A 23,209-nucleotide genomic window follows, 5' to 3' on the forward strand; every position below is an offset into this window, starting at 1 on the left:
CAGAAAAAAAACTACGAAACCGAGTGTCAAACAGTGTATATAAATAACTTTGAATTAATTAATAGATTTATTTTTGTACTTACTTTATTGTTAGTATAAATAAGTAACATCTATATTGTTTATAGTGTAACTTTTTATTCACTGTGATCAACGTCATGTCTTTTTCATTTGGTTCCAATACTACTACACAAAGTACTGCATTTGGTTCAGCCGCTAAACGTAAGTTTTTAATTTAAGTACGTCAAATTATTGGTTAATGATATCAGGACAATACTTAAGAATTCGTGAGGTACAACTGTCTTTAACTTTATTATGTTATTTGGCATTAATGAGAATTTCTCAAAGTGGGTAAAGTATGGAGGTTAATGTAGCAGATTGAATCTGAGTGTAGTCGCTAGGCCTCACTACTAAGTATTGTATACACCCCATATAAATACTATAACTTTCCACATCCAGAGCTTCTCTGCCGACATAAGTCTCCTCTAGAGGTTTCGATAATTTCCTGTACTTGTCTTTTTTCTCCAGTGGGATCAATTATTTCCATTAAATTGTCTTGATATTTTGGTAAACATACAATTCAGTTAACCATTGCCTGTTTATTTTTATGTACTTATTATTTTTCTATTTTTAAATCAAGTTGTTGTCTTTAATAAACCTGTTTTACATCTCAATTCTATACTGTTTTTTCAAGTGTTTGAAACTCTTCTATTTATTTACTACTATTTATTACTACTTCTCTATTTATTTGCTCCTTGTAGTCCTTGTAGTCCCTTATTTGATATTATATGCTCCAAGTATATATATATATTCATTGACATATTCAATATCTTAACAGTTTACTGATATAAAAAAATATATAATGAAATACTGAACAAAATAAATAATATAAAACACATGTAAAAATATGAAGACTTAATATGAAAAAAGTAATAAAATGATAACTCCTCAACAATCATCTCTTTAGGACAGAACTCGTGCTTGCCACTATGCATTAATTTTGTCATAATATTGCCAACCATTAACTTTGTCTCTAAATTATTATTAGTCTCTAAAATAATATTTCAAACCTTTTACTCTGTTATAGTTCATATTCCGTGCATTACAACTACATTCTCAAGTCACCTGCCACACTTCATCCATTCACTTACATCAAAATCTTAAAAAGTTACCAAATTTAAAACCACACTATCTCTCAGGTTGTTAGAAAGCATAGTTTGGTTACTAACTCTAAATAATGATACTGAAAATATTCTTAACTGCTAATATTTAATTTTCATAGGTGTAAAGTACATCATTTCTTACATGTTACACACATTACACAAATTACACACCATACACATTACACACATGGACTGGACATCCAGTAGCTATAAAGTACCTGATACACCTTTAATATATTTTATATTAATTGTATGTACTTATGTCGACAATGGTAGTCTTTGTAGTAATAATGTAGTAAGTATAAGTAAATTAAATTAAAAAAAATCACTTGCAGTAATACCGTACATTAACATGTTGGATGGCAAGCTTTAATTTTTATAATGCTTCTGGTATCCCTCTAGCCTCACATATATGAGGAGGAGGTATTTTTGTAATAAATACTAGGAACACAAATCTAATATATATTTTGTATAGATATTACTTACTTTACTTTTACATATTTAAAAAAAAAAGCATACTAAATAAAGGTGTTGTCTTAACTGTGGTAGATAAATAGTTATAATTTACCCTATTTATTTTAGTAAGAACAATTGCTGCATAATATTCTTGAGGAATTAACTGATCAATCTAGTTTTCCAGAAAGAAATATAATATATATGTTTTTTTCTGGAAACTAGATTTTTTAAAAACACTGGATATGACTGTGTATTCACAACTGTTTACATTGTGACCTTTTATACTCAATTACATTTAATCTGTATCATTTATTATTTCAGCCTCCTTCTCATTTGGGGGTACCAATACAGCAACCACAAGTACAGCTGGATTTGGTGGATTTGGAACCTCTACAACATCTTCTGGATTTGGAACATTTGGGGCACCAACTAGTACAGGTAATTTTTGTAATGAATAATAATTGAATGAATAGCTATAGTAAGCTGGTGGGATTCCATTAGAGGATAGAATGAGTAGTTACTACATCATCATGGATTTCATTGTGATAGATTCTCCAGAACATATCACAAGGGAATTCTTAAGTTAAAATCCTTAATGGGAAAGTTTAAATATATATATATATATATACATATATATATAAAATTTTGCACTCCCTGTGTAGTTTTTTATACTATTGTACATTACATGCACATGGCTGACCCTAAAAAACATCAATATGTATCATTATTTTCATAAAATAAAGACTTATAAATCTGTTACTAATGTGTCAAATACCTTATGTAGTTTGATTTATAATAGAATCTCTTCTTCATTTATCTCAGTGAATAAAGAAAGATCTGAATTTTTTCTATGTCATGGAATGGCAAAAGAGCTGACAGCTCATACTTGTAATAATTAACCAATGCCTATAGACATGAATACTACTGTGCATATCATGTCCGTCATGTGTTACCGGCAATATCTCTAATGTATTGCCATTTCAGAGACTGTGATAATACTCTTATCCTGTAATATCACTGCTTAATATGAACCCTACATACAGGTTATAAAACAAGCTTCCTTGGCAGCTGAAATAGGTGATACTGTGGCACCCAATCAGACTACATTTCACATTACAGTTCAAAATGATTCTTTAGACAGTTATTGTTATGCACAAAGTTATTGTTATATATAATTATATTTATTTTACAGCTACACCTTTTGGTGGGCTAGGAGCAACTCCAGCTTCAACAGCACCTAGTTTGTTTGGGGGTGCTGGATTTGGAACTACTGCTGCTAAGCCAGGTATATATAATATAATATAAATAATAACATATAATATAAGTCTGAATATTTAATTTTACATTAATGTTTATTATGCTGATACATACATGTTATGAATATGAAGCAATTAAACCATAACAGAAGTTAAATTTTAATATATATGTTAGTATTACATCTTTAGTTTTTATTTGAATTTTATTCTTATATTCGAAAAAAACTAAATAAAGGTGAGTCATACTGGTTGATCTAGTACCATGGGGGTACAAATATACCGAAAGACCATGCAATAAAATATTACGGACTAATTAAGGAAAAATGACTGTTTCATATTATAAATGGTCGAAGTGGGAGCGTAGAAGTTTCGACTTTTATATGCTTCATTTTGATGGTAAGATATAGGGGAAGATAATAAAAAAAAATATAGTTGAAAGTGTACATCATTTGACACATTTTGTCCAGCAACCTATAGTCGTATTTTTAATTAGACGAAGTCAACTGACGTTTACTGTGTTGTCAGTATTTGATGAAATAAAAATAGTGTTGTGACAAAGTGAATAATTGAAAAACTCCTGAATTAATGGAATTGCCTCAATTGTTTAGTCTAGTGAATAGTTAGTGTTACGAACTGCCGATATCGGGTACATGGGTTCAATTTTAGCCGTGCTTTATACATACCAACAAGTTTTCGACAACTATGTTCCTCTAGTATCTACCTATACTGAATACATCAGTATTTGAAACATGATTTTCAAAAAATTAAGGAAACTTTTAAGACTGTCCTATTTACAATACATCATGTAGTTAAAACTATAGATGTATAAAATATAACAATATATAACATAATATAGTTATGTAATAAAAATAAAAAACTTGGCTTATTACAAAATTTGTTTTTATTCATCATTACTTATAAATCTGTCGGAAAAATTGACAATAATTTATCTTTGAAACAGTGTTTCGGTCCACGTTTCTCCAGAGACTTAAATTGTTCATTTTCTTTGTATTCTTTTAATACATTGTTGACCGAGGTCACACCAATTCCCAAAATGTCAGCTGTTTTCGAAATACATTCTTTTTTTTCGGGAGCCTCAATAGGTAATAGTGAAGCAGCTTTCTCCTCAAATACGTGTTTGTAGACGTTTTGTATCATAAGTTTTTCGGTAACGCTTAAAGCAATCCGTGGTCTCTTCTTTCTTGGAGACAAGCTTTGGCTTGACATGCTTGGTTGAGGATCCATTTCCATCCATCCATGAGAAGGATACATTGGTACGAAACAATATAGCAAATATAATATACCTAACTATTACCACAAACACAACAGAAGGAAAACTTATCAAAAACAATAACAAAACAGTGTGAGCGCAAAAAAAAACATTCGTGCTCTCAGACCAGAGTATATATAATATAAATTACGAACAAAATGGCGACCGAAGTTAAATGAAGTCGGACGTTGATCGGTGTTGGCACTAGTGGCTACTTTGCCAACAGCGCTTATATTTGTAATAAGCCGTCAAATAACTGATTGTAGTTACGTAACACTAGTAACTTATATCAGAGCACTTTCATACAATTTTATTATAAAATAGAAATAATATTATTTTGTAGTTTGAAATGATTAACTATTCACACTCATTGTTCATTCATCTGACCGAGAACTGAACGCATCACTATTACTTTAAATATGGCAACATTATTTTATAACGTGACATTAGCTACTGTCAGTTAGCTTCGTCTAATTAAAAATACGACTATATGTGCGATTTTTAAATCTACATATTACTTAACATAAAAATATAAAATAAATAAGAGATTAGGGTATATATTACTTAGTATGTATTTTAGACTATTATCATTAAACATAATGTCTAATACTTTTAGGTTTTGGTACCAGTACTTTTGGTACAAATACATTTGGTACTGGTTCGACTTTTGGTACTGGTACATCTACATTTGGTAGTGCTGCTCCAAGTTTTGGTACCAATACTCTTGGTTCCAATACATTTGGTGGGTCAACTTTTGGTACTGGATCTACATTTGGGTCAACATTTGGTGCCAAACCGGCGACAACTGGATTTAGTGGTTTTGGAACTGGTCTTGGAGCTAGCACAGCATTTGGACAACAACAGCAAGTATGTTTAATAATAATAAGTTTAGATTATTGTCTAAAGGAATAGAAATAATCTTTATTCAAATTAACATAATATAAGTTTATAACATTGTCTTTATGTAGAGTACAGTATAGAGAGAATACTGCTCTTCTTGGAATCATTTATATTTTGACATTCATCGAATTCTTAATGACCAAACCATTGGAAAAGTCAGATATTTATTCAATTACATAAAAATATAACATTAGGACATCTTTGCTAAACTTTAGCTTTTTTAATTTCGACAGCAATTACAACAGCAGCAACAGGGCCCGACGACTGCACATGAAGCCTTAGTGGCTGCTGTCTTTAACTGCTCCGTGTTTGGTGATGAGAGAGATCAGGTGCTTGCTAAGTGGAATTTACTCCAAGCTCAATGGGGGACTGGTGAGATGGATATAGTTTAGTCTAGATTCTACAGTTCAGAATGAAAATTTCTACATAAAGTGCAGTAAAACTGAAATATTAAGTTCCTTTAATTATATTAAATTTAATTTACAATATCATTAAAAAAATTACTTTTCAGTCGCATATGTTTAGGCAATGTATTCTATATAATTAGAAATGACACTTTTATAAATATAGAAGAAAAGAATAGTACATTATTTTCTCGATGTGTGTCGCATATACATTTTTTAATAACGGAACGAGTTCTAGTACCTTCTCCGCTCATAATGTGTTAATATAATATATGGTATGTATTTGTTTGAATGTTCTTATTTTTTTTTTTTTTCTCTCTCTCTATCTGCGATCAGCCCTTCCGGCTATAATGTGCATGATGTAATGAATGTGCTTATAATCATCTTAATTTATTATTATAGGTCAAGCTTATTACAGTCGAAATGCATCCGCATTAGAGTTGAATGAGCAAAATCCATTATGCCGTTTCAAAGCAGTTGGCTACTCTAGACTTGGTGGACGAGAGGACAAGGATGGCCATGTAGCGATGTTGTTTAATAAACCTGAACAGGATATTAAGTATGTATATTATTAAGTACCAAGTTACTAGTTGACTAGGTATTGAACAATTCCCTGATACTCTGCTGTGTACACTAATAATTAGTAATATAATTCTTTTTCCAGAAATAATCAACAAGCATTAACAAATTCCCTGTCAAATTTATTGGGAAATAAACCAAATTTGGTTGTTAATATTGATGCTGTAAAGGCTGTCTCAGAATCAAAAACTCAGGTGATACATTAGTTAGGTTAATTAGAGTATAAAAAGTGTTCACGTTTGGAATCTTTTTCTCTATTGTCTACTTATTTGAAATGCTTTTACTCAACTGAACGGAGGTCAGATTATAATTAAAATATTATGGTTTTCAGGTGGTGGTATACGTAGTGGATAAGAACGCGAGCGGGTGCCGTGTGGGTGCGTCGGAGCTGGGCGCGTTTCTGGGAGCGGGCGCGGCGCGGGCGGCTCTCACGGGCGCCGGGTGCTCCGCCATCGCGCCCGCCACTACTCCCTCTCCCGCCGTGCGAGCACAATACCTGCAGGCGCCACCGCCAGGTACGTCTCGCGTGTGTTCTCCAGTCTCGCGCTCGCCATCACGTCCTCGGCCTCCCCCGCCGCGCGCACGCTATACCCGTATATACCCGCAGGCGCGGGGCGGAAGAGCCCGCGCGAGACGTACCTGTTGGTGGCACCAGGTGCGTCTTCCGCCCTTTCTCAGTACATAAGTTACGACCGCACAGGCTCACGCTAGTGTCGTTTCGAAGAAATTCCTAGCAAATACTTTTATACTTAATAATAATTTAGTATATAAAATATAATATCTTTTTGTATGAATTTTGTTTATGTAGGGCGGTGGTTATCCTTATCACTGTAGCGTTATATATGTGTGTGATGAGGTGGCGCTACACAATGTATTATTTATTGTAGTATGTAGTTAGTGGGTATATCGGTAAAATGCGGACTGTTTTACACTTAACTTAAATCTATGTTAGTGGAAACGTAAACTAATGGAAGGGTCTCAAGTGTCGACAGAAATATAACAAGTGTAGGCACTTTTACAATATTCTATTTATATTGTCTGTCCAACACTCGTTGCACTACCTTTGCCTGTTAATTTCCATCTAAATCACATACTTAGGTTGGCTGGAAGAGTTCTTTCTGAGATAAGCCTACCCTTGCTCACATTATTTCTAATATTCATGCCATTTTAAGTTACAAGTGCAATAAAGATTATAATAAAATTTATATAATTCGGAATCTTTACGATTGGTCACTATGTACAAATATTATTAATTAACCAAATATAATTATTAAATATATTGAATTGAATAGTATGCAGATTTTCCTCCTGGTGTATACATTTTATTTGCTATTAATAGGTATGGATATGCGGTTATGGAAGCAGGCACAAGCGGACAATCCTGATCCTGAAAATTATATCCCTGTTCCGATAGTCGGGTTTTCAGAGGTAATTTCAAACAGTATGCTTTCTATGTATAGTTGTTCAACAGATCGCATGTGTAATATAAGGATGGTGCTTGTTAGGCAAATTATAGGTACAACGTTTGATTGTATACTGTCTCGTTTATTGTAATAATCAATCCTTATATACTATTTACTTACTAAGTACATTATTCATGTTTACAGTAAAACTAAATCCCATCAAAAACATAAATGTGAAATGATAGCCGAGTTTAATATTATGATATATGCCTTGATTGTTGACTTCTACGACAAAAGAGGTGAGATCTAAATGGGTGACAAGTTCAATGGTCTGTCCTGAAATGTATTTATAACAATATAAAATATCATTTCTTATAACTTAGGATAATATACTGTAGCCTAAGGTCTGACTTGGCCAGTTCTCATATACCAATTATTACTTTCGATTGCTAGTTACTACTAATAATAAAATAGGAACCGACAAGTAACATGTTTAGAACTTGCGAAGGCTACAGTATATTTCGTATATGAAAACTAGCCAAGTTAGACCTTAGGCTACAGTATATTATCCTAAGTTATAAGAAGAAATGATATTATATATTGTTATAAATACATTTCAGGACAGACCATTGAACTTGTCACCCATTTAGATCTCACCTCTTTTGTCGTAGAAGTCAACAATCAAGGCATATATCATAATATTAAACTCGGCTATCATTTCACATTTATGTTTTTGATGGGATATCATTACTTTTTGTACATAAATTATACGAGGTACTTATTTATAACTAAATTAATACCAAATTATTTTTGATAAGCTACTGTATTTTTGTATGTTTACGGGGTATAATTGTCTTTTTTTGTGTTATTTTCTATATTTTCTTGAAACTTTTAAATGTTTGAGTATCGAAGTGCGCTAAATATTGAAACAATAATTAATACCAAATCTCAGTTAATAACATAATAAATACGAAATTCGACTATACTCTTAGTTATAAGTACGAGTATATTTTAGACAGAATCTGAATTATAGCAACTAGTGTTTACCGCTCAATGCAATATTTGAAGTTTGCTAGTTATCGACACTGATGTGAAGGGGTCAACGTAAATTGGTAATGATCGACGTTTTCATACAATATTACTTTCCGTCCAGAACAAGATGAGATATTTTCGCCAGGGATCAATGTCAATTGGTGGCTATCGACGTTTTCATAGAATTTTAGTATTCGTCCAGTATAAGTTGAAATAGAATCAATTAAAGTGAAAAATTATAGTAAAATGATAACAATTTACCAGTTTCAGATTTTTTCCTTTATATTCACCTAATTACCTATCTGCATCCCAAATTTGAACTTCCTAGGTCATCTGGAAGTGGGTTATAATTTTGATCTATAGTTGATCAGTGATAAAAATGACGATTTTTGGACATTAATATCTAAATAACCGTTTGAGATATGTTTATGAAATTTGGAACACATATTTATCTCGCAAGTCTCAATATATGAACCAAATTTGACAGGTTTGTGTGAAAGAGTTTTTGAGTTATGATGGGGTCAAAAGTGGCTCCAAATGGTTCGTGTAAATATACACACGGTGCTGCTTGCCAGTTTACTTGAAACTCGGCTTGACACGCTACCGCGTGTCTAGATATGGTTTTAATTATTGCCTTGGACTTGTTACACAAATAGGTATAGTAGTATGAACATATAATTGAAGACGTTTTCATTGGGGCTGTATAACAAATCTCCATATTTTCTGTAAACGTGATACGAAATCATTGTCGCGAATGCAAACTAATATCATATTTTTTTATATTACATTAATGTTCTGCTTAATATGTAAAGTTATGAGCTGTCTGTAGCACATGTTTAACATTTTACGTATTTAGAAAATTAATAAAATACTTTATACGATTTGTTTAGTATCTATTTGTCTTTATAGATTAAGTTTCGTGCACGCTGCCAGTCAGAAGAAGCGAAGCTCCAGGCTAGCTGGCTGCGTCGCACCGCCGATACGCTCGCAGAACTACGCACACGTCGTGCGGCTTCCGGAGCTCGTCTTGCGCACATGACTGCTCGTTTGCACGCTCTGCGTCACACGCTACTTCAGGTATGTCCATACATCTCGCTTTGGACACATGATCGTTCATCTGTATCTCTTTTCGGTCTGGGTGTTTTCTATATATTACTGCATATAATAAAAAATGTATGTCTAAGTATAGGTATATCAGTTGTCTAGTCTCCATAACCCAAGCTGTGCTTAGCTTAACCTTAGCGTTCTGTGAATTTTTCTGAGATATTATTGTTATTATTATTCAGCCCATTTGTTAATTTTTTCAAGCTGGGGTAAAAAGTAAAAAATGCGGCCCCCTAAGACCTGCCTGCTCTGCCCTGCCCTCTCCCTCCGGCCAACATTTTTACAATATATATACATATTAATTTGTCCAATTTTTGCTGTTAATTATTGTAGTATTTTCAAATATACACACAATGAACACAAACAATATATTTGACTTCTCAGTGATTAAGATGTCAAAGATGTGTTAATGTATTTGTATTAATTTTCCAAGTTCGAATTTGCCGCAAGGGGCTTGGGTTTCGTGACCGGGGGGGTGGCCCAATTACCATTATCAATACAAGCAATTACCTTGTATTATTGAATATGTTACACCGATTGAATAATCCCCTCCTGTCATAGTTGGTCACAATTTAATAGGTAAATTTCGTGGTTTAGTCCTAAAATTGACTATTTCTATTATATGTATAGTGAAAACGCGTGTTAAGATGTGTGTGGTGGTGTGCCAGGTGATCTCGCGACAGGAGGTGACGGGCCGTGTGGGCGCCGCCTTAGCACCGGAGGAGGAAGCTGCGCGCGCTCGGTTTCACGAACTCGCCTCGCAGCTCTCCGCGCCGCCGCTATATAACGTACGTAACATCATATACATCTGTAAACACTGTGGTGGACTAAGGCTAAAGAGAGCCCGAGGCAACATTGTAATGCCGCGCCGGGTATTATTAATCAACGATTCGTTATAATTTTTATATGTTTCAGCAATACTTAGGAAACCATGTTTTTCTGTGAAATAAAAATGAAAATTGAACCAATATTGCCCCAAAAATTACGGGCACGTGCCTTAGTTTGCCCCCGCGTATATATAACTTAACCAACCAGATGCCCCGCTTTGAACGAGACTGACCTCTTTTCTAATTATCAGTCCTAATGTCCCCGAAATGAACTTAGGGACGCAAAATTGACAGTTTTTCGGAAAGAATAGAATAGAAAATCATTTATTTAAATAAACTTACATTGAAGCACTTTTGAATAGTCATCACATTTTTTTCAATCTACCGCTCATTCGGAAAGCTGTCTCTTCACAAGAAGTGTGTCAATACAAACTACCAACTAGCATTAATTCAATTAATTACTCAAATAGAGAATATATTAAATACTATCTGTAGCCGCGACTTCCTCTGCGTGGAATTTAACTTTATTCTTAAATAAAAGTAGCCTAAGTTACTCCTTAGTACATCAGGTACCTTCCAAAGAAAGTCCCGTCAAAATCGGTCCAGCCATTTCAGAGATTAGCCGGAACAAACAGACAGATAGATAAAAATTGTAAAAAATTAGTAAAAAACTGTTATTTCAATATTACAAACATACACTCCAATTTTATTTATATGTATAGATTCAATCAACTGGTTGACTAAATACATAAGATTAAATCAGTATATATGTATAGTATGACGGATGAACCAGCCATCACTGCGCTGGATCTTATTTTAGGGAGCCCTATGACCCGGCTCACCACGCCGTCACATGTCTGGAGATTTTAGGGTACTTGACTGTTCAAGACACTTGACGACGTCATAAACTACTTAAAATTGTCATCTGATAGTTATAGTATTCACAGTATACATTTATTTCTCATAATTAAATATAAAATAAATATATAACGTAGTTATGCAAATAAACACATTATTGACTGGATATGTTGACATATATGAATTCGTCTATCCTATAATAAGCATTCTTACACAAATATTGTTTAATAAAAGATTTTAATTATAAAATTTGAATTGCCGATAATTATCAGCAAATTTTCGCCCGGTCTCAAACCGGGCGAAAATTTGAGTTTTCGAGCCGATCGCCAAGAATTTCATACTTAAAATTTTCATCAGATGTATTAAAGCTAATTTGTTATTCCGATAAATATTTATATATAACTAAATGACCTGACCTGACCTACCTGAAGATTAAACTCTAATCTAGACACGCGGTAGCTTGTCAAGCCGAGTTTCAAGTAAACTGGCAAGCAGCACCGTGTGTATATTTATTTACACGAACCATTTGGAGCCACTTTTGACCCCCTCATAACTCAAAAACTCTTTCACACAAACCTGTCAAATTTGGTTCATATATTGAGACTTGCGAGATAAATATGTGTTCCAAATTTCATAAACATATCTCAAACGGTTATTTAGATATAATGTCCAAAAATCGTCATTTTTATCACTGATCAACTATAGATCAAAATTATAACCCACTTCCAGATGACCTAGGAAGTTCAAATTTGGGATGCAGATAGGTAATTAGGTGAATATAAAGGAAAAAATCTGAAACTGGTAAATTGTTATCATTTTACTATAATTTTTCACTTTAATTGATTCTATTTCAACTTATACTGGACGAATACTAAAATTCTATGAAAACGTCGATAGCCACCAATTGACATTATCCCTGGCGAAAATATCTCATCTTGTTCTGGACGGAAAGTAATATTGTATGAAAACGTCGATCATTACCAATTTACGTTGACCCCTTCACATCAGTGTCGATAACTAGCAAACTTCAAATATTGCATTGAGCGGTAAACACTAGTTGCTATAATTCAGATTCTGTCTAAAATATACTCGTACTTATAACTAAGAGTATAGTCGAATTTCGTATTTATTATGTTATTAACTGAGATTTGGTATTAATTATTGTTTCAGTATTTAGCGCACTTATACTCAAACATTTAAAAGTTTCAAGAAAATATAGAAAATAATTATACCCCGTAAACATACAAAAATACACTAGCTTATCAAAAATAATTTGGTATTAATATAGTTATAAATAAGTACCTCGTATAATTTATGTACAAAAAGTAATGATAGCCGAGTTTAATATTATGATATATGCCTTGATTGTTGACTTCTACGACAAAAGAGGTGAGATCTAAATGGGTGACAAGTTCAATGGTCTGTCCTGAAATGTATTTATAACAATATATAATATCATTTCTTCTTATAACTTAGGATAATATACTGTAGCCTAAGGTCTAACTTGGCTAGTTTTCATATACGAAATATACTGTAGCCTTCGCAAGTTCTAAACATGTTATTTGTCGGTTCCTATTTTATTATTAGTAGTAACTAGCAATCGAAAGTAATAATTGGTATATGAGAACTGGCCAAGTCTGACCTTAGGCTACAGTATCCTAAGTTATAAGAAATGATATTTTATATTGTTATAAATACATTTCAGGACAGACCATTGAAGTTGGCACCCATTAGATCTCACCTCATTTGTCGTAGAAGTGAACAATCAAGGCATATATCATAATATTAAACTCGGCTATCATTTCACACTTATGTTTTTGATGGGATACTGCTTTCAAGACAATTAGCCGCGCATATTTAAAAGATAATATTTTTTTAGATAATTATTTCTTCAAATTAGTTGTGGAGTATGAAAGGTTTGTTATTATATTAAGTTTAATTGAATAATCATTATTCCTATATCTAAAATAAATTTTCAATTTTAACCAGTTTCTGAGATTAGCACGTTCAACCAAACTTATCAGCTGTCTATATTGATATAGATTTACATATATGTATATTGCTAATAGTTTGCAACGAATTCACGCATTCGCCTCTAGTGGATCACTGTAGGACAATTCATATCTTACGTCGCGATTACAGCCGACCTTGTCTGCTGAATGTTTCGTAACACACGTCCTGCGCGTGCTGGCTTATCTGCGGATTATCCGGTTTATCTCCAGACATCAGACATGTAAAGGTGCTATGGTGGTAGTACCTGATAGCAAGTACTGATCGTATCAACGATTGCGGATAGTTCGCTATGGCATTGTAAGTATCGTTTAGAAAAATTCAATAGGTCTTTTATGGGTATAAGTATAAAAATTTACAATAAGATACCGAAAGACATACAGGAATTACTCTTAAATAAATTGAAAACATCTGTTAAATAATATCCCATCAAAAACATAAATGTGAAATGATAGCCGAGTTTAATATTATGATATATGCCTCGATTGTTGACTTCTACGACAAAAGAGGTGAGATCTAAATGAGCGCCAAGTTCAATGGTCAGTTCTGAAATGTATTTATAACAATATAAAATATCATTTCTTCTTATAACTTAGGATAATATACTGTAGCCTAAGGTCTGACTTGGCCAGTTCTCATATACCAATTATTACTTCCGATTGCTAGTTACTACTAATAATAAAATAGGAACAGACAAGTAACATGTTTAGAACGTGCAAAGGCTACAGTATATTTCGTATATGAAAACTAGCCAAGTTAGACCTTAGGCTACAGTATATTATCCTAAGTTATAAGAAGAAATGATATTTTATATTGTTATAAATACATTTCAGGACAGACCATTGAACTTGTCACCCATTTAGATCTCACCTCTTTTGTCGTAGAAGTCAACAATCAAGGCATATATCATAATATTAAACTCGGCTACCATTCAAATTTATGTTTTTGATGGGATATCATATTATTTTTGCACATAAATTATACGAGGTACTTATTTATAACTAAATTAATACCAAATTATTTTTGATAAACTACTGTATTTTCGTATGTTTACGGGGTATAATTGTCTTTTTTTGTGTTATTTTCTTGTAACTTTTAAATGTTTGAGTATCGATGTACGCTAAATATTGAAACAGTAATTAATACCAAATCTCAGTTAATAACATAATAAATACGAAATTCGACTATACTCTTAGTTATAAGTACGAGTATATTTTAGACAGAATCTAAATTATAGCAACTAGTGTTTACCGCTCAATGCAATATTTGAAGTTTGCTAGTTATCGACACTGATGTGAAGGGGTTAACGTAAATTGGTAATGATCGACGCTTTCATACAATATTACTTTCCGTCCAGTACAAGATGAGCTGTTTTTGCCAGGGATCAATGTTAATTGGTGGCTATCGACGTTTTTATAGAATTTTAGTAATTGTCCAATATAAGTTGAAATAGAATCAATTAAAGTGAAAAATTATAATAAAATTATAACAATTTACCAGTTTCAGTTCCTTTATATTCACCTAATTATCTATCTGCATGCCAAATTTGAACTTCCTAGGTCATCTGGAAGTGGGTTATAATTTTGATCTATAGTTGATCAGTGATAAAAATGATAATATTTGGACGTTAATATCTAAATAACCGTTTGAGATATGTTTATGAAATTTAGAACACATAATATTTATCTCGCAAGTCTCAATATATGAACCAAATTTGACAGGTTTGTGTGAAAGAGTTTTTGAGTTATGAGGGGGTCAAAAGTGGCTCCAAATGGTTCGTGTAAATATACACACGGTGCTGCTCGCCAGTTCTCTTACTTGAAACTAGGCTTGACACGCTACCGCGTGTCTAGATTTTCTGATCAAATTACTAAACGATTACTTGAATGACGAGAGTGCATGGCAATAGTTGTTCATGCACGGGATTTTCATTTAATGTTAGACATAAATACCTATATAACTAGACATTGTAAATAAACTAGTTAACAAAAAGGTAATTCAATTGAGTTTCGGTGGAAGAGAGTCGTTGTTTTGTTTTCTCTTAAATTGTTTATACCACACGACTCCAACTTTTCCTCTATCTGCTTGATATATGTATAATGCGTATTGGTCTTATGTTAATATTATAAATACTAATGTCAAACTCTTGGTCAATATTTTCGTGATTTTGCTCACAATAAAATTATTAATATCATTCACATTAATGAAAATGAAACAAATACATTCAAAGATCCTTATATCTCTTAAACAAATTGCTAGACTCAATTTAAACTACTAAATAACGAGGAAAGAATTGCTGTTTTCTTTGTTATGGATAAATTAAAGAAATCCTTAAATTACTTAACCAATTTTAAAATATCATTTCCTATAGTCAGCTACATTATTCCCGAGTAATATAGCTAGCTAACTATCATGCGAGCAGTGCCGATGGATACAACCAGTCTTCAATATTTCTTGTTTCGTTCTCTTCTGTAATTTGTCTCATGTATGCGTGCTCGGAAGGCTCATTATTTCAGCTGCGTATATTTATAAATAGCTAGATAGCTTTAATCATAATACCACACTTAAATGATATTGATATCTTTAAGACCTACCTGTCTGAGTGTCCAGATAGCAGTGTTTCAGATGTTTGATTGCATTCGCGATAAGACATTATTGCGTCGATTACAACTGGCTATAGAATAGCTATAGTACGCTTTTACAAGGTTAAAGAATGTACACTACTACAGACACCTGCGACTTCGTCTATTTTTAATAACATACAAGTATGACGTATGTACGGTCTTGTATCTATCTTTGCCAAATTTAAGATTAGTTCAAAAAAGTAGTCGTGAAAAGGTAACAGACATATAGATGCATAATAGTATTTATGTTAGTATATATACATGTTTATAAGCAGACTGCATGGCTAAGCACTCGAAAGTGATTGATTTGTAGAGGTGGATTATATTTGATATAAACCTCTTGTTGGATTATAATAAATTATATATTCTTAGAGTCCTTTTAGTTCTGATATGTTGTAGACTATATAGTCCACAAAATCATCATACTCGCATAATGTACATAAATATGTGGACTGTAAGCTGAGAAGAGTTATGAAATAGAATTATCGAGTTTTTTGTCATATCTAAATGTTTTTTCGGCATTTTGTGGCATTTCACTGGTTTTTTATGCTATGATATTGTGTTTGTTTGTTTTCTGGGATAACATAAGATGAAGACGTAATACCTAAAAAGCTCTACTTTTATTTTCTTACAGTATTTATATGTTTATATACCGTATCTTTTACCTCTGTTTTCTATTGTAATTACCTACTTCTGTTAAATTATTCTAATGCTGTTAGCCGTAGCTGACCTTTGCAGTTGCTACTTCATTGGATGAAAAATAAGGGCCAGTGTAGATGGAACTCCAAACCCGCGGAAGGACTTATGATATAGCTGACTGCAGGATGCTTAATAGATTTAGTTTGTGGTCATTGTTAAGCCAACTTCGGCTAGTCCGCCGCAGTTTCGTAAATATATTATATTTACTTTAAAAAATGTGTACTTAGTGTATAAAGTAAAAATATATTGTGTCACAAAATGGTATTAGAGTCCACTTAGAAGTAAATCATACCAGTGAGAAAAACACGGAAGAGAATGAAAACTCGAAATAATAATCTGTTTCAAACTGGTTGGTCAGTGTAGAATATCACCTGTATTTATAAGAACGTGGGTATGAATCTTCAAGTGCATACGAACTTTTTAAATGTCTGCCAATGTGTTACTATAATTATGATAGAGCTTTACCTATAGACATGACCAATATGACCATTACTGTACTTTTAATTTACGTACAGGCATTATTATATTAACTTCGCAACTGTATTACCTACACACTATCATAATATTTTCGCATTTGGGTTTGTCATCTTATCTTTAGATATAATCCTTTGAAGACTCTTATCACTAAACATTTTAAGGAACCGGTTAGAACTGGTTAAATCTGTGATCAAATATACTGTAATATTATCATGTTGGAAAAGAGTGAATTCAAAGATTACATTGAGCACACTACAGTACAATTACTACGTATATATTATAGATATACTAAAGTAGATATAAAAAGCTTTAAGGTAGTTCATTCTTCTTTCGTACTCGCTTTCTAGACATGATGTAAGTACGATGGAAGTGGCAGTGAGTAGACTAGCTGAATACCAATTAGTAGGGGCCAAGGAATTGTTAGTAATGGGGACTAGTGGCTTCTTAGCTAATAAAACACGATGACAGTTTGACATCTACGCGGTGCCCCCTGGAGCTATCGAGCTCATTTCCAGATGACCGAACTTGACTGACCTGACTTCTTTCTTATTCTATCATCGTCGTCTAATGCCCCGCCAGCGTAAACCATTAGCGCGTATTATTAATTGACGGGTCCACCATACTATTACGATGCATTAAACAACAATTAGCATTGACCTATATAGTATTTGCTAAATTCAATCATTTACATTAATTTTCTTCTAGTGCTGAACTAAATTTTCCCAATCTAAATTTAATAATACCTATATGCTTCAGTCTGTCAATACAGAAAATATTTACATCCTTATTATTTGAATCTATAGCAGTTTAATATGAAATACTACAAATGACTACGACTGATAAAGTAGTCATGAAATGGACCGTTGTCCTCATATCTAAGTAATAAATTGCAAGGAAAGTTAAGAGAGTGTTGTCAATATGGCGGTGAATTACTTTTTTATATATCAGTAGCAGTATAAAACAAAGTCGCTGTTCCTGTTTGTCCGTCCCTATGTATGCTTAAATCTTTAAAACTACGCAATGGATTTTGAAGCGGTTTTTTTAATAGATAGAGTGATTCTGGAGGAAGGTTTATACATATATTACATGTATATCCGGGCGTAGCCGGGGCTAGTAGTTACTACATAATAAAACATGCAAAACAATATACAAAACAAGAATAAAAATAGGTACTCTAGATCTTAGTTAATATTGATAGTTGTAGTTGATGAATCTCATCTGATTCAATGCCGCTCTGGACTAGAACTAATGAATTAAGTCCGTATACAATTTTGTGTGCAAAAGAAGATAAATAAATAAGGAAGGGATTGTGGAAGGCTTGTCTCCCAGAGCCGAACAGGCTTATATAATTCAATGTTCATTAATAATCTAAATAATTATCTATAAATCTGTCCAGTTTCAAAAGTATTCGGAATCAATTGAACAAAAATAAATATATGTACCCAATGTGACATTTGCGTCGGATAGTCGTTGTTTATGCATTTAGAATGCGCAAATCTTTATGTGGTGTAGGTATATGTGCAATTAACTTAGTGTGCGTGTTTTTATGAAAACCGATAAAAAGAGCGATAAACATGTGGTGTCAGATTGAATTGTTTAAGTCGTACAATATGTTTTTCGGGACTACTCTACCGTACCAATCAACCAAAGTTGCAAATGGTACGTACCTTGTACAAAGCAACTAAACGGTAGTAGGGGTACTACATTGGTCGTTACTTTTACATCAATGTAATGTTAGAAACTAGCCGTTGCCATTACTTCGTACCTATATGTATATATACGAATACGTAATAGTAATCGGAATAATAGTAGATTAACTTATGATTGTAAACAAATTATGAATTAAGGAAACTATTGTCTATGAACAAATATAAACTGTTTTATACTCATACTATAGAACTATAGTATGAACATACAACAAGATATGGTATATTGTATGTATTTATTTATGTAACAATTTAAGGGGTATTTCATAATCGGCAATCAATCAGTGTTACCGAGATCTGCCGTTATTTCTTATCTAGCGTAAATTATCTATGTTTGACATTCCGGTTTATTATAGCTTTGTTTAAGAGACCAACAGGTACAACTGAACTATCGAAACAGAAGTATACTGAAATTACAATATGTATTTATGGTGCGTTTATTAATACTGTTAATTAAGTTTTAACACAAATAATTTTAAAGACAATGATGGATGATCGTGGTAAGTGGCAAGAGTTCGACCGACAGGAGCGTGGCCATTAAATTATGAAGGAATGAAAGAATTAAAATTTTAAAATTGACCCGCGCTACTTTTTTATGATCAACATTTCTTATTGATATTCAGCTATTATTGTTCATATCATGATGTTATATAGTCTACATAACCTTCTTCTATAAATAATCTATCCAACACTAAAATATTTTTTAAAATAAAACTAGTTGTTCCAAAGAGAACAGTTTTACACGCTAACATGGTTGCACACGCTAACGTTCATCTAAACAAACAAACTTTTTAAGGCTTGACACAAAGCGTTTTCGCCAAAGACAAATTTTGGAAACGGGAAGGTGGAATGCTTTATATAATACTTTGTGCTAAAAATATATTTACCTCTCTTCATGTTTCAATTAGGTTGATTTAGCCGTGTTCCTGAGCTGACTGGAGTATAACACTCTCGATAGGTGTCAGCGTTTGGTAGACTGACCAGATTAGTTTTATTTTTGCTCATTTTCATTTCACTGTCTCAAAGTTTTCTTGCTATCTGGCCATCGCCAGTCTACCCCGCGACCACAGTCTATCTTCCAGACAAGAACGATATCAGTATAATTATTAATATATGATTATAAAACGTGGTAGTGATATAATCAATCATATTTGAATGTGATAAATTATTACAATTGTGCAACAACTATCTATTGCTATTCTACTACCTACATGACACTATTGTCATTGTCTGGCCAATGTTCAAAAACCAATTGATAAGATATCATTCGTATAAGATTTTCATACCTTTGAAATTATGAAATGTATATTTTTTATTATATTTTAAACTACCCTTAACTTGTGATCTAAGCAGACACTATATTAATTATGTTATTATTAAATCTGAAGTTCATTTTACACTTACATATGTAATATATTGGTGGGGACTTTTTTTTTCCATTATATATGGTTATCTTCTACAGGGTGAGCCCAGTATATTCGCCGCAGCGATCATCTATCAGGATGAAGTAAAGTTATATAAAGTACTTAACTAAAATAGCTTAATGAGTTACCAGACCTGTGGTTTAAAGCGTCTATACCACTTATACGCTTTAAATCACTGGTCAATATACATTTTCTTAACATGAATATGTTAACATTACATATGAAACGTAACTTTCTAATTAACATATATTTTGGTAGTATATGCAATCATAATAACGATCCTATCATTATAGTAATAATTCTCAGACGTATTTTAGTGACGTTAACTAGAAAATCTAGATGTCTGCTATCATTATCAAATTGATAATTTTCTACACGGAACTTGTTAGCGTATGTTAAATATCTGTTTATCTTTTTATATAATTTATATCCTTTGCTATTCTGTCATCTTAATCAATATTCGTAGCATTCCTTTTGATAATTATTTTGAGTGTACATTGAATAAGTAATAAACTAAATAAATTTGTTGAACATGAATGTCACACTTTACATTAACTTACTATAAAATACCTTATGTATCATGTATATTGTATGTCACATAATTACACTAATATAAAATATTAAATAATGCAAGCGCGGATCTCACGTATGATTTTCTTGCATACAAAGTTTTGAAAGTATAATTGGACAATATGGAGTCAAGAAAAACAAGTATTGCTCCATATGCAGAAAACAAACAATTGAATATATAGAAAACTAACTGTCCCAGCAAACGTTGTTTTGCCTTAAAACAAAAAAAAAATTAGGGGTACTACCCCTAACATTTAGGGATGAAAAATAGATGTTGGCCGATTCTCATTACGCTTACAAAATTTCATGAGATTCGGTCAAGCCGTTTCGGAGGAGTATGGGAACGAAAACTGTGATACGAGAATTTTAGATATAAGATTAAACTTCACGTAAACCCTGATATCAGTATCGAGTTTTACAGTTAAGTGGTATGTAGATTTATAACTTGTAATATACTTTTTTAAGTAAACTAAAATGTGTTGACTGCCTTTTTTAAACTTTATTATATTTAATTAATACAGAAATGTAAATGTGTTGTTGCACGTATCGCGGCGCTACTTTTTCGGCTAAAAGCTAGTCTAGAATGATTTATCTATTAACAAATTTATATTTATATAAATATATAAAAATCTCTCAAGTAAGTATCTTTCTATTAAAGAGTAACAAACAACCATCCTCACAAACTATATAATGTTTTTATATATGTTTTTCCTTATTCAGCTTAGCGTACAGTAAGGGGGTCTATAGCATTGAGTGTTGATAAACAATCTGTACTATAGTAGAAGATTGGTTCGCGATAAGATTATCTTTTGTACTCTGTACTTTGTATTCAATGTATACCAAATATTTTATGACAGGTGCATTAAAACGTTATAAATAGCATAATAAGTTAGTTATATAATAAAAGATCAAAGTTCACTGCAAGTGTTGTGCTTGTACACAAGAAGACCGAACAAGAGACCAACTTATAATCATCATTTTTATATGGCAAACAAGCTGACGACCCACCTGATGATATGTGGTAACCGTCGTCTATATATGTACATGAGCGGTGCCACGTACATCACGATATCATGTGACGCGCGTGTTACCACTCATGTGTTTCCAATTCGGAAGACTAAGATGTTATACCTTCCTATCCTGTAATTTCACTGCTTTCACTTGACATAACTTTGTAAGTTATGTCAAGTTGATAAAACCTTAAATTGAACAATTTGGTAAAAATGAAGCATGACGTCGTAGTTATTTAAAATATATTGTACTCTATTTTTTTTACAATATATTGATGAGATTATAAATTAATTTATATATAAATAAGTATTAAATATATTTTGTTTCAGGGTCGTTTGAATGAGCTTTTATGCGCTGTTCGGCTTCAACGAAGCGCTAGCGGAGGTGCTGCGTACGAACGTTATTCCCTGGACCCTGGTAAGTGATCATATCATCTGTTATCGATATTATTTATATCAATTTCGCATAAATCTGTAATAATTATTATACGGTATAGTTGATCTTTCCTTGTGTCGACGTATTTGTGTTTTGATTCTGTAATTAAATTATCCTGGGGATTAAAAGAAGAGATGATGTATTTTATTCTTACTCGGTCATGTCAAATGGAACTTTCTTACTACGGTCTTATTAAGCTGCTGTAGATAAATTAAAACATCGCATCTCCATATAAATAGTACTGCAACAAAAAATAACGAAAAATAGTTTTACTTTTATTTTCTATATTTCGGATCTTAGACTAAAACTATTTTATTGAACCTCATACATTTAAGATTAAAAGATGATTTAATAATATAATATAAATAGTTAGTAAATAAGATTTTCATATTTTTTTATATACATTATAGGGTAGTAGCTGTGTCCGCGGTTTCCCGTGAAACACATGAAATTTGTTATATATATATATATATAGCCTATGTGTTATTCTGCTATTGCTTATACATAAACTATATTAATATAAAGTTTCATCAAATTCCGTTCATTAGTTTTGCATTTGCATGAAAAAGTAACAGTCCATTCATACTTACAAATATTCTTATTTATAATATTAATAAGATTTGCGATAGTTAAACACAGTAATTTGTACAGGTGCCCAAGAAGACGTGAAGCAATTCCTCACATTACAACAGCGAGGTATGGCGCATCTCCTGGATACAGCTCAGAAAGATCTCGACGCGCTCAACACTATTGCTGATGGCATGTCCCGGCTCGTGCGTGCCTAAGACCCATACAACTATGTTTGTATCTTATTTGGATATATAGAACATGCTTTCTTTCTGAACCTCATATTATGACGTTAGACACCTCGATATGGAGAGTGTGTTTCCGTCTATGAAAATAAAGGTCGACATCAAATTGTTATAAATAATCTTACGCCGGTGCATATGGCAGAACTTTATGTTTGTGAAAAATTGTTTGCAACGTTGAATGGATCATTGTAA

The 23,209-nt window shown here is 32.4% G+C and overlaps 1 protein-coding gene across 1 annotated transcript; it reads left to right on the top strand.

Moving 5' to 3' along the window:
• On the top strand, window positions 1-23,170 carry LOC131842910 (probable nucleoporin Nup54). Its single transcript, XM_059191483.1, has 13 exons — window positions 1-219; window positions 1,938-2,054; window positions 2,809-2,901; window positions 4,759-5,009; window positions 5,276-5,414; window positions 5,849-6,005; window positions 6,111-6,219; window positions 6,357-6,540; window positions 7,365-7,453; window positions 9,370-9,537; window positions 10,233-10,352; window positions 22,100-22,187; window positions 22,857-23,170. Exons 1-13 carry the CDS (start codon window positions 156-158, stop codon window positions 22,988-22,990), a joined length of 1,713 nt encoding a protein of 570 aa, XP_059047466.1. The 5' UTR covers window positions 1-155; the 3' UTR covers window positions 22,991-23,170.
• The last annotated feature ends 39 nt before the right edge of the window (window positions 23,171-23,209 follow it).

Source organism: Achroia grisella, unplaced genomic scaffold (genome assembly GCF_030625045.1).
Source record: "Achroia grisella isolate CSIRO2021 unplaced genomic scaffold, CSIRO_AGI_Agris_v1 utg2671, whole genome shotgun sequence".
Lineage (NCBI taxonomy): Eukaryota > Metazoa > Arthropoda > Insecta > Lepidoptera > Pyralidae > Achroia > Achroia grisella.

Excerpts from the sequence above, each read along its gene's own strand:
- LOC131842910 (XM_059191483.1), top strand. The coding sequence starts at position 156 with ATGTCTTTTTCATTTGGTTCCAATACTACTACACAAAGTACTGCATTT. Across the intron at positions 6,006-6,110 it reads AAACCTGAACAGGATATTAA|AAATAATCAACAAGCATTAA; the intron begins GTATGTATATTA and ends TTCTTTTTCCAG. Across the intron at positions 6,220-6,356 it reads TCTCAGAATCAAAAACTCAG|GTGGTGGTATACGTAGTGGA; the intron begins GTGATACATTAG and ends TATGGTTTTCAG.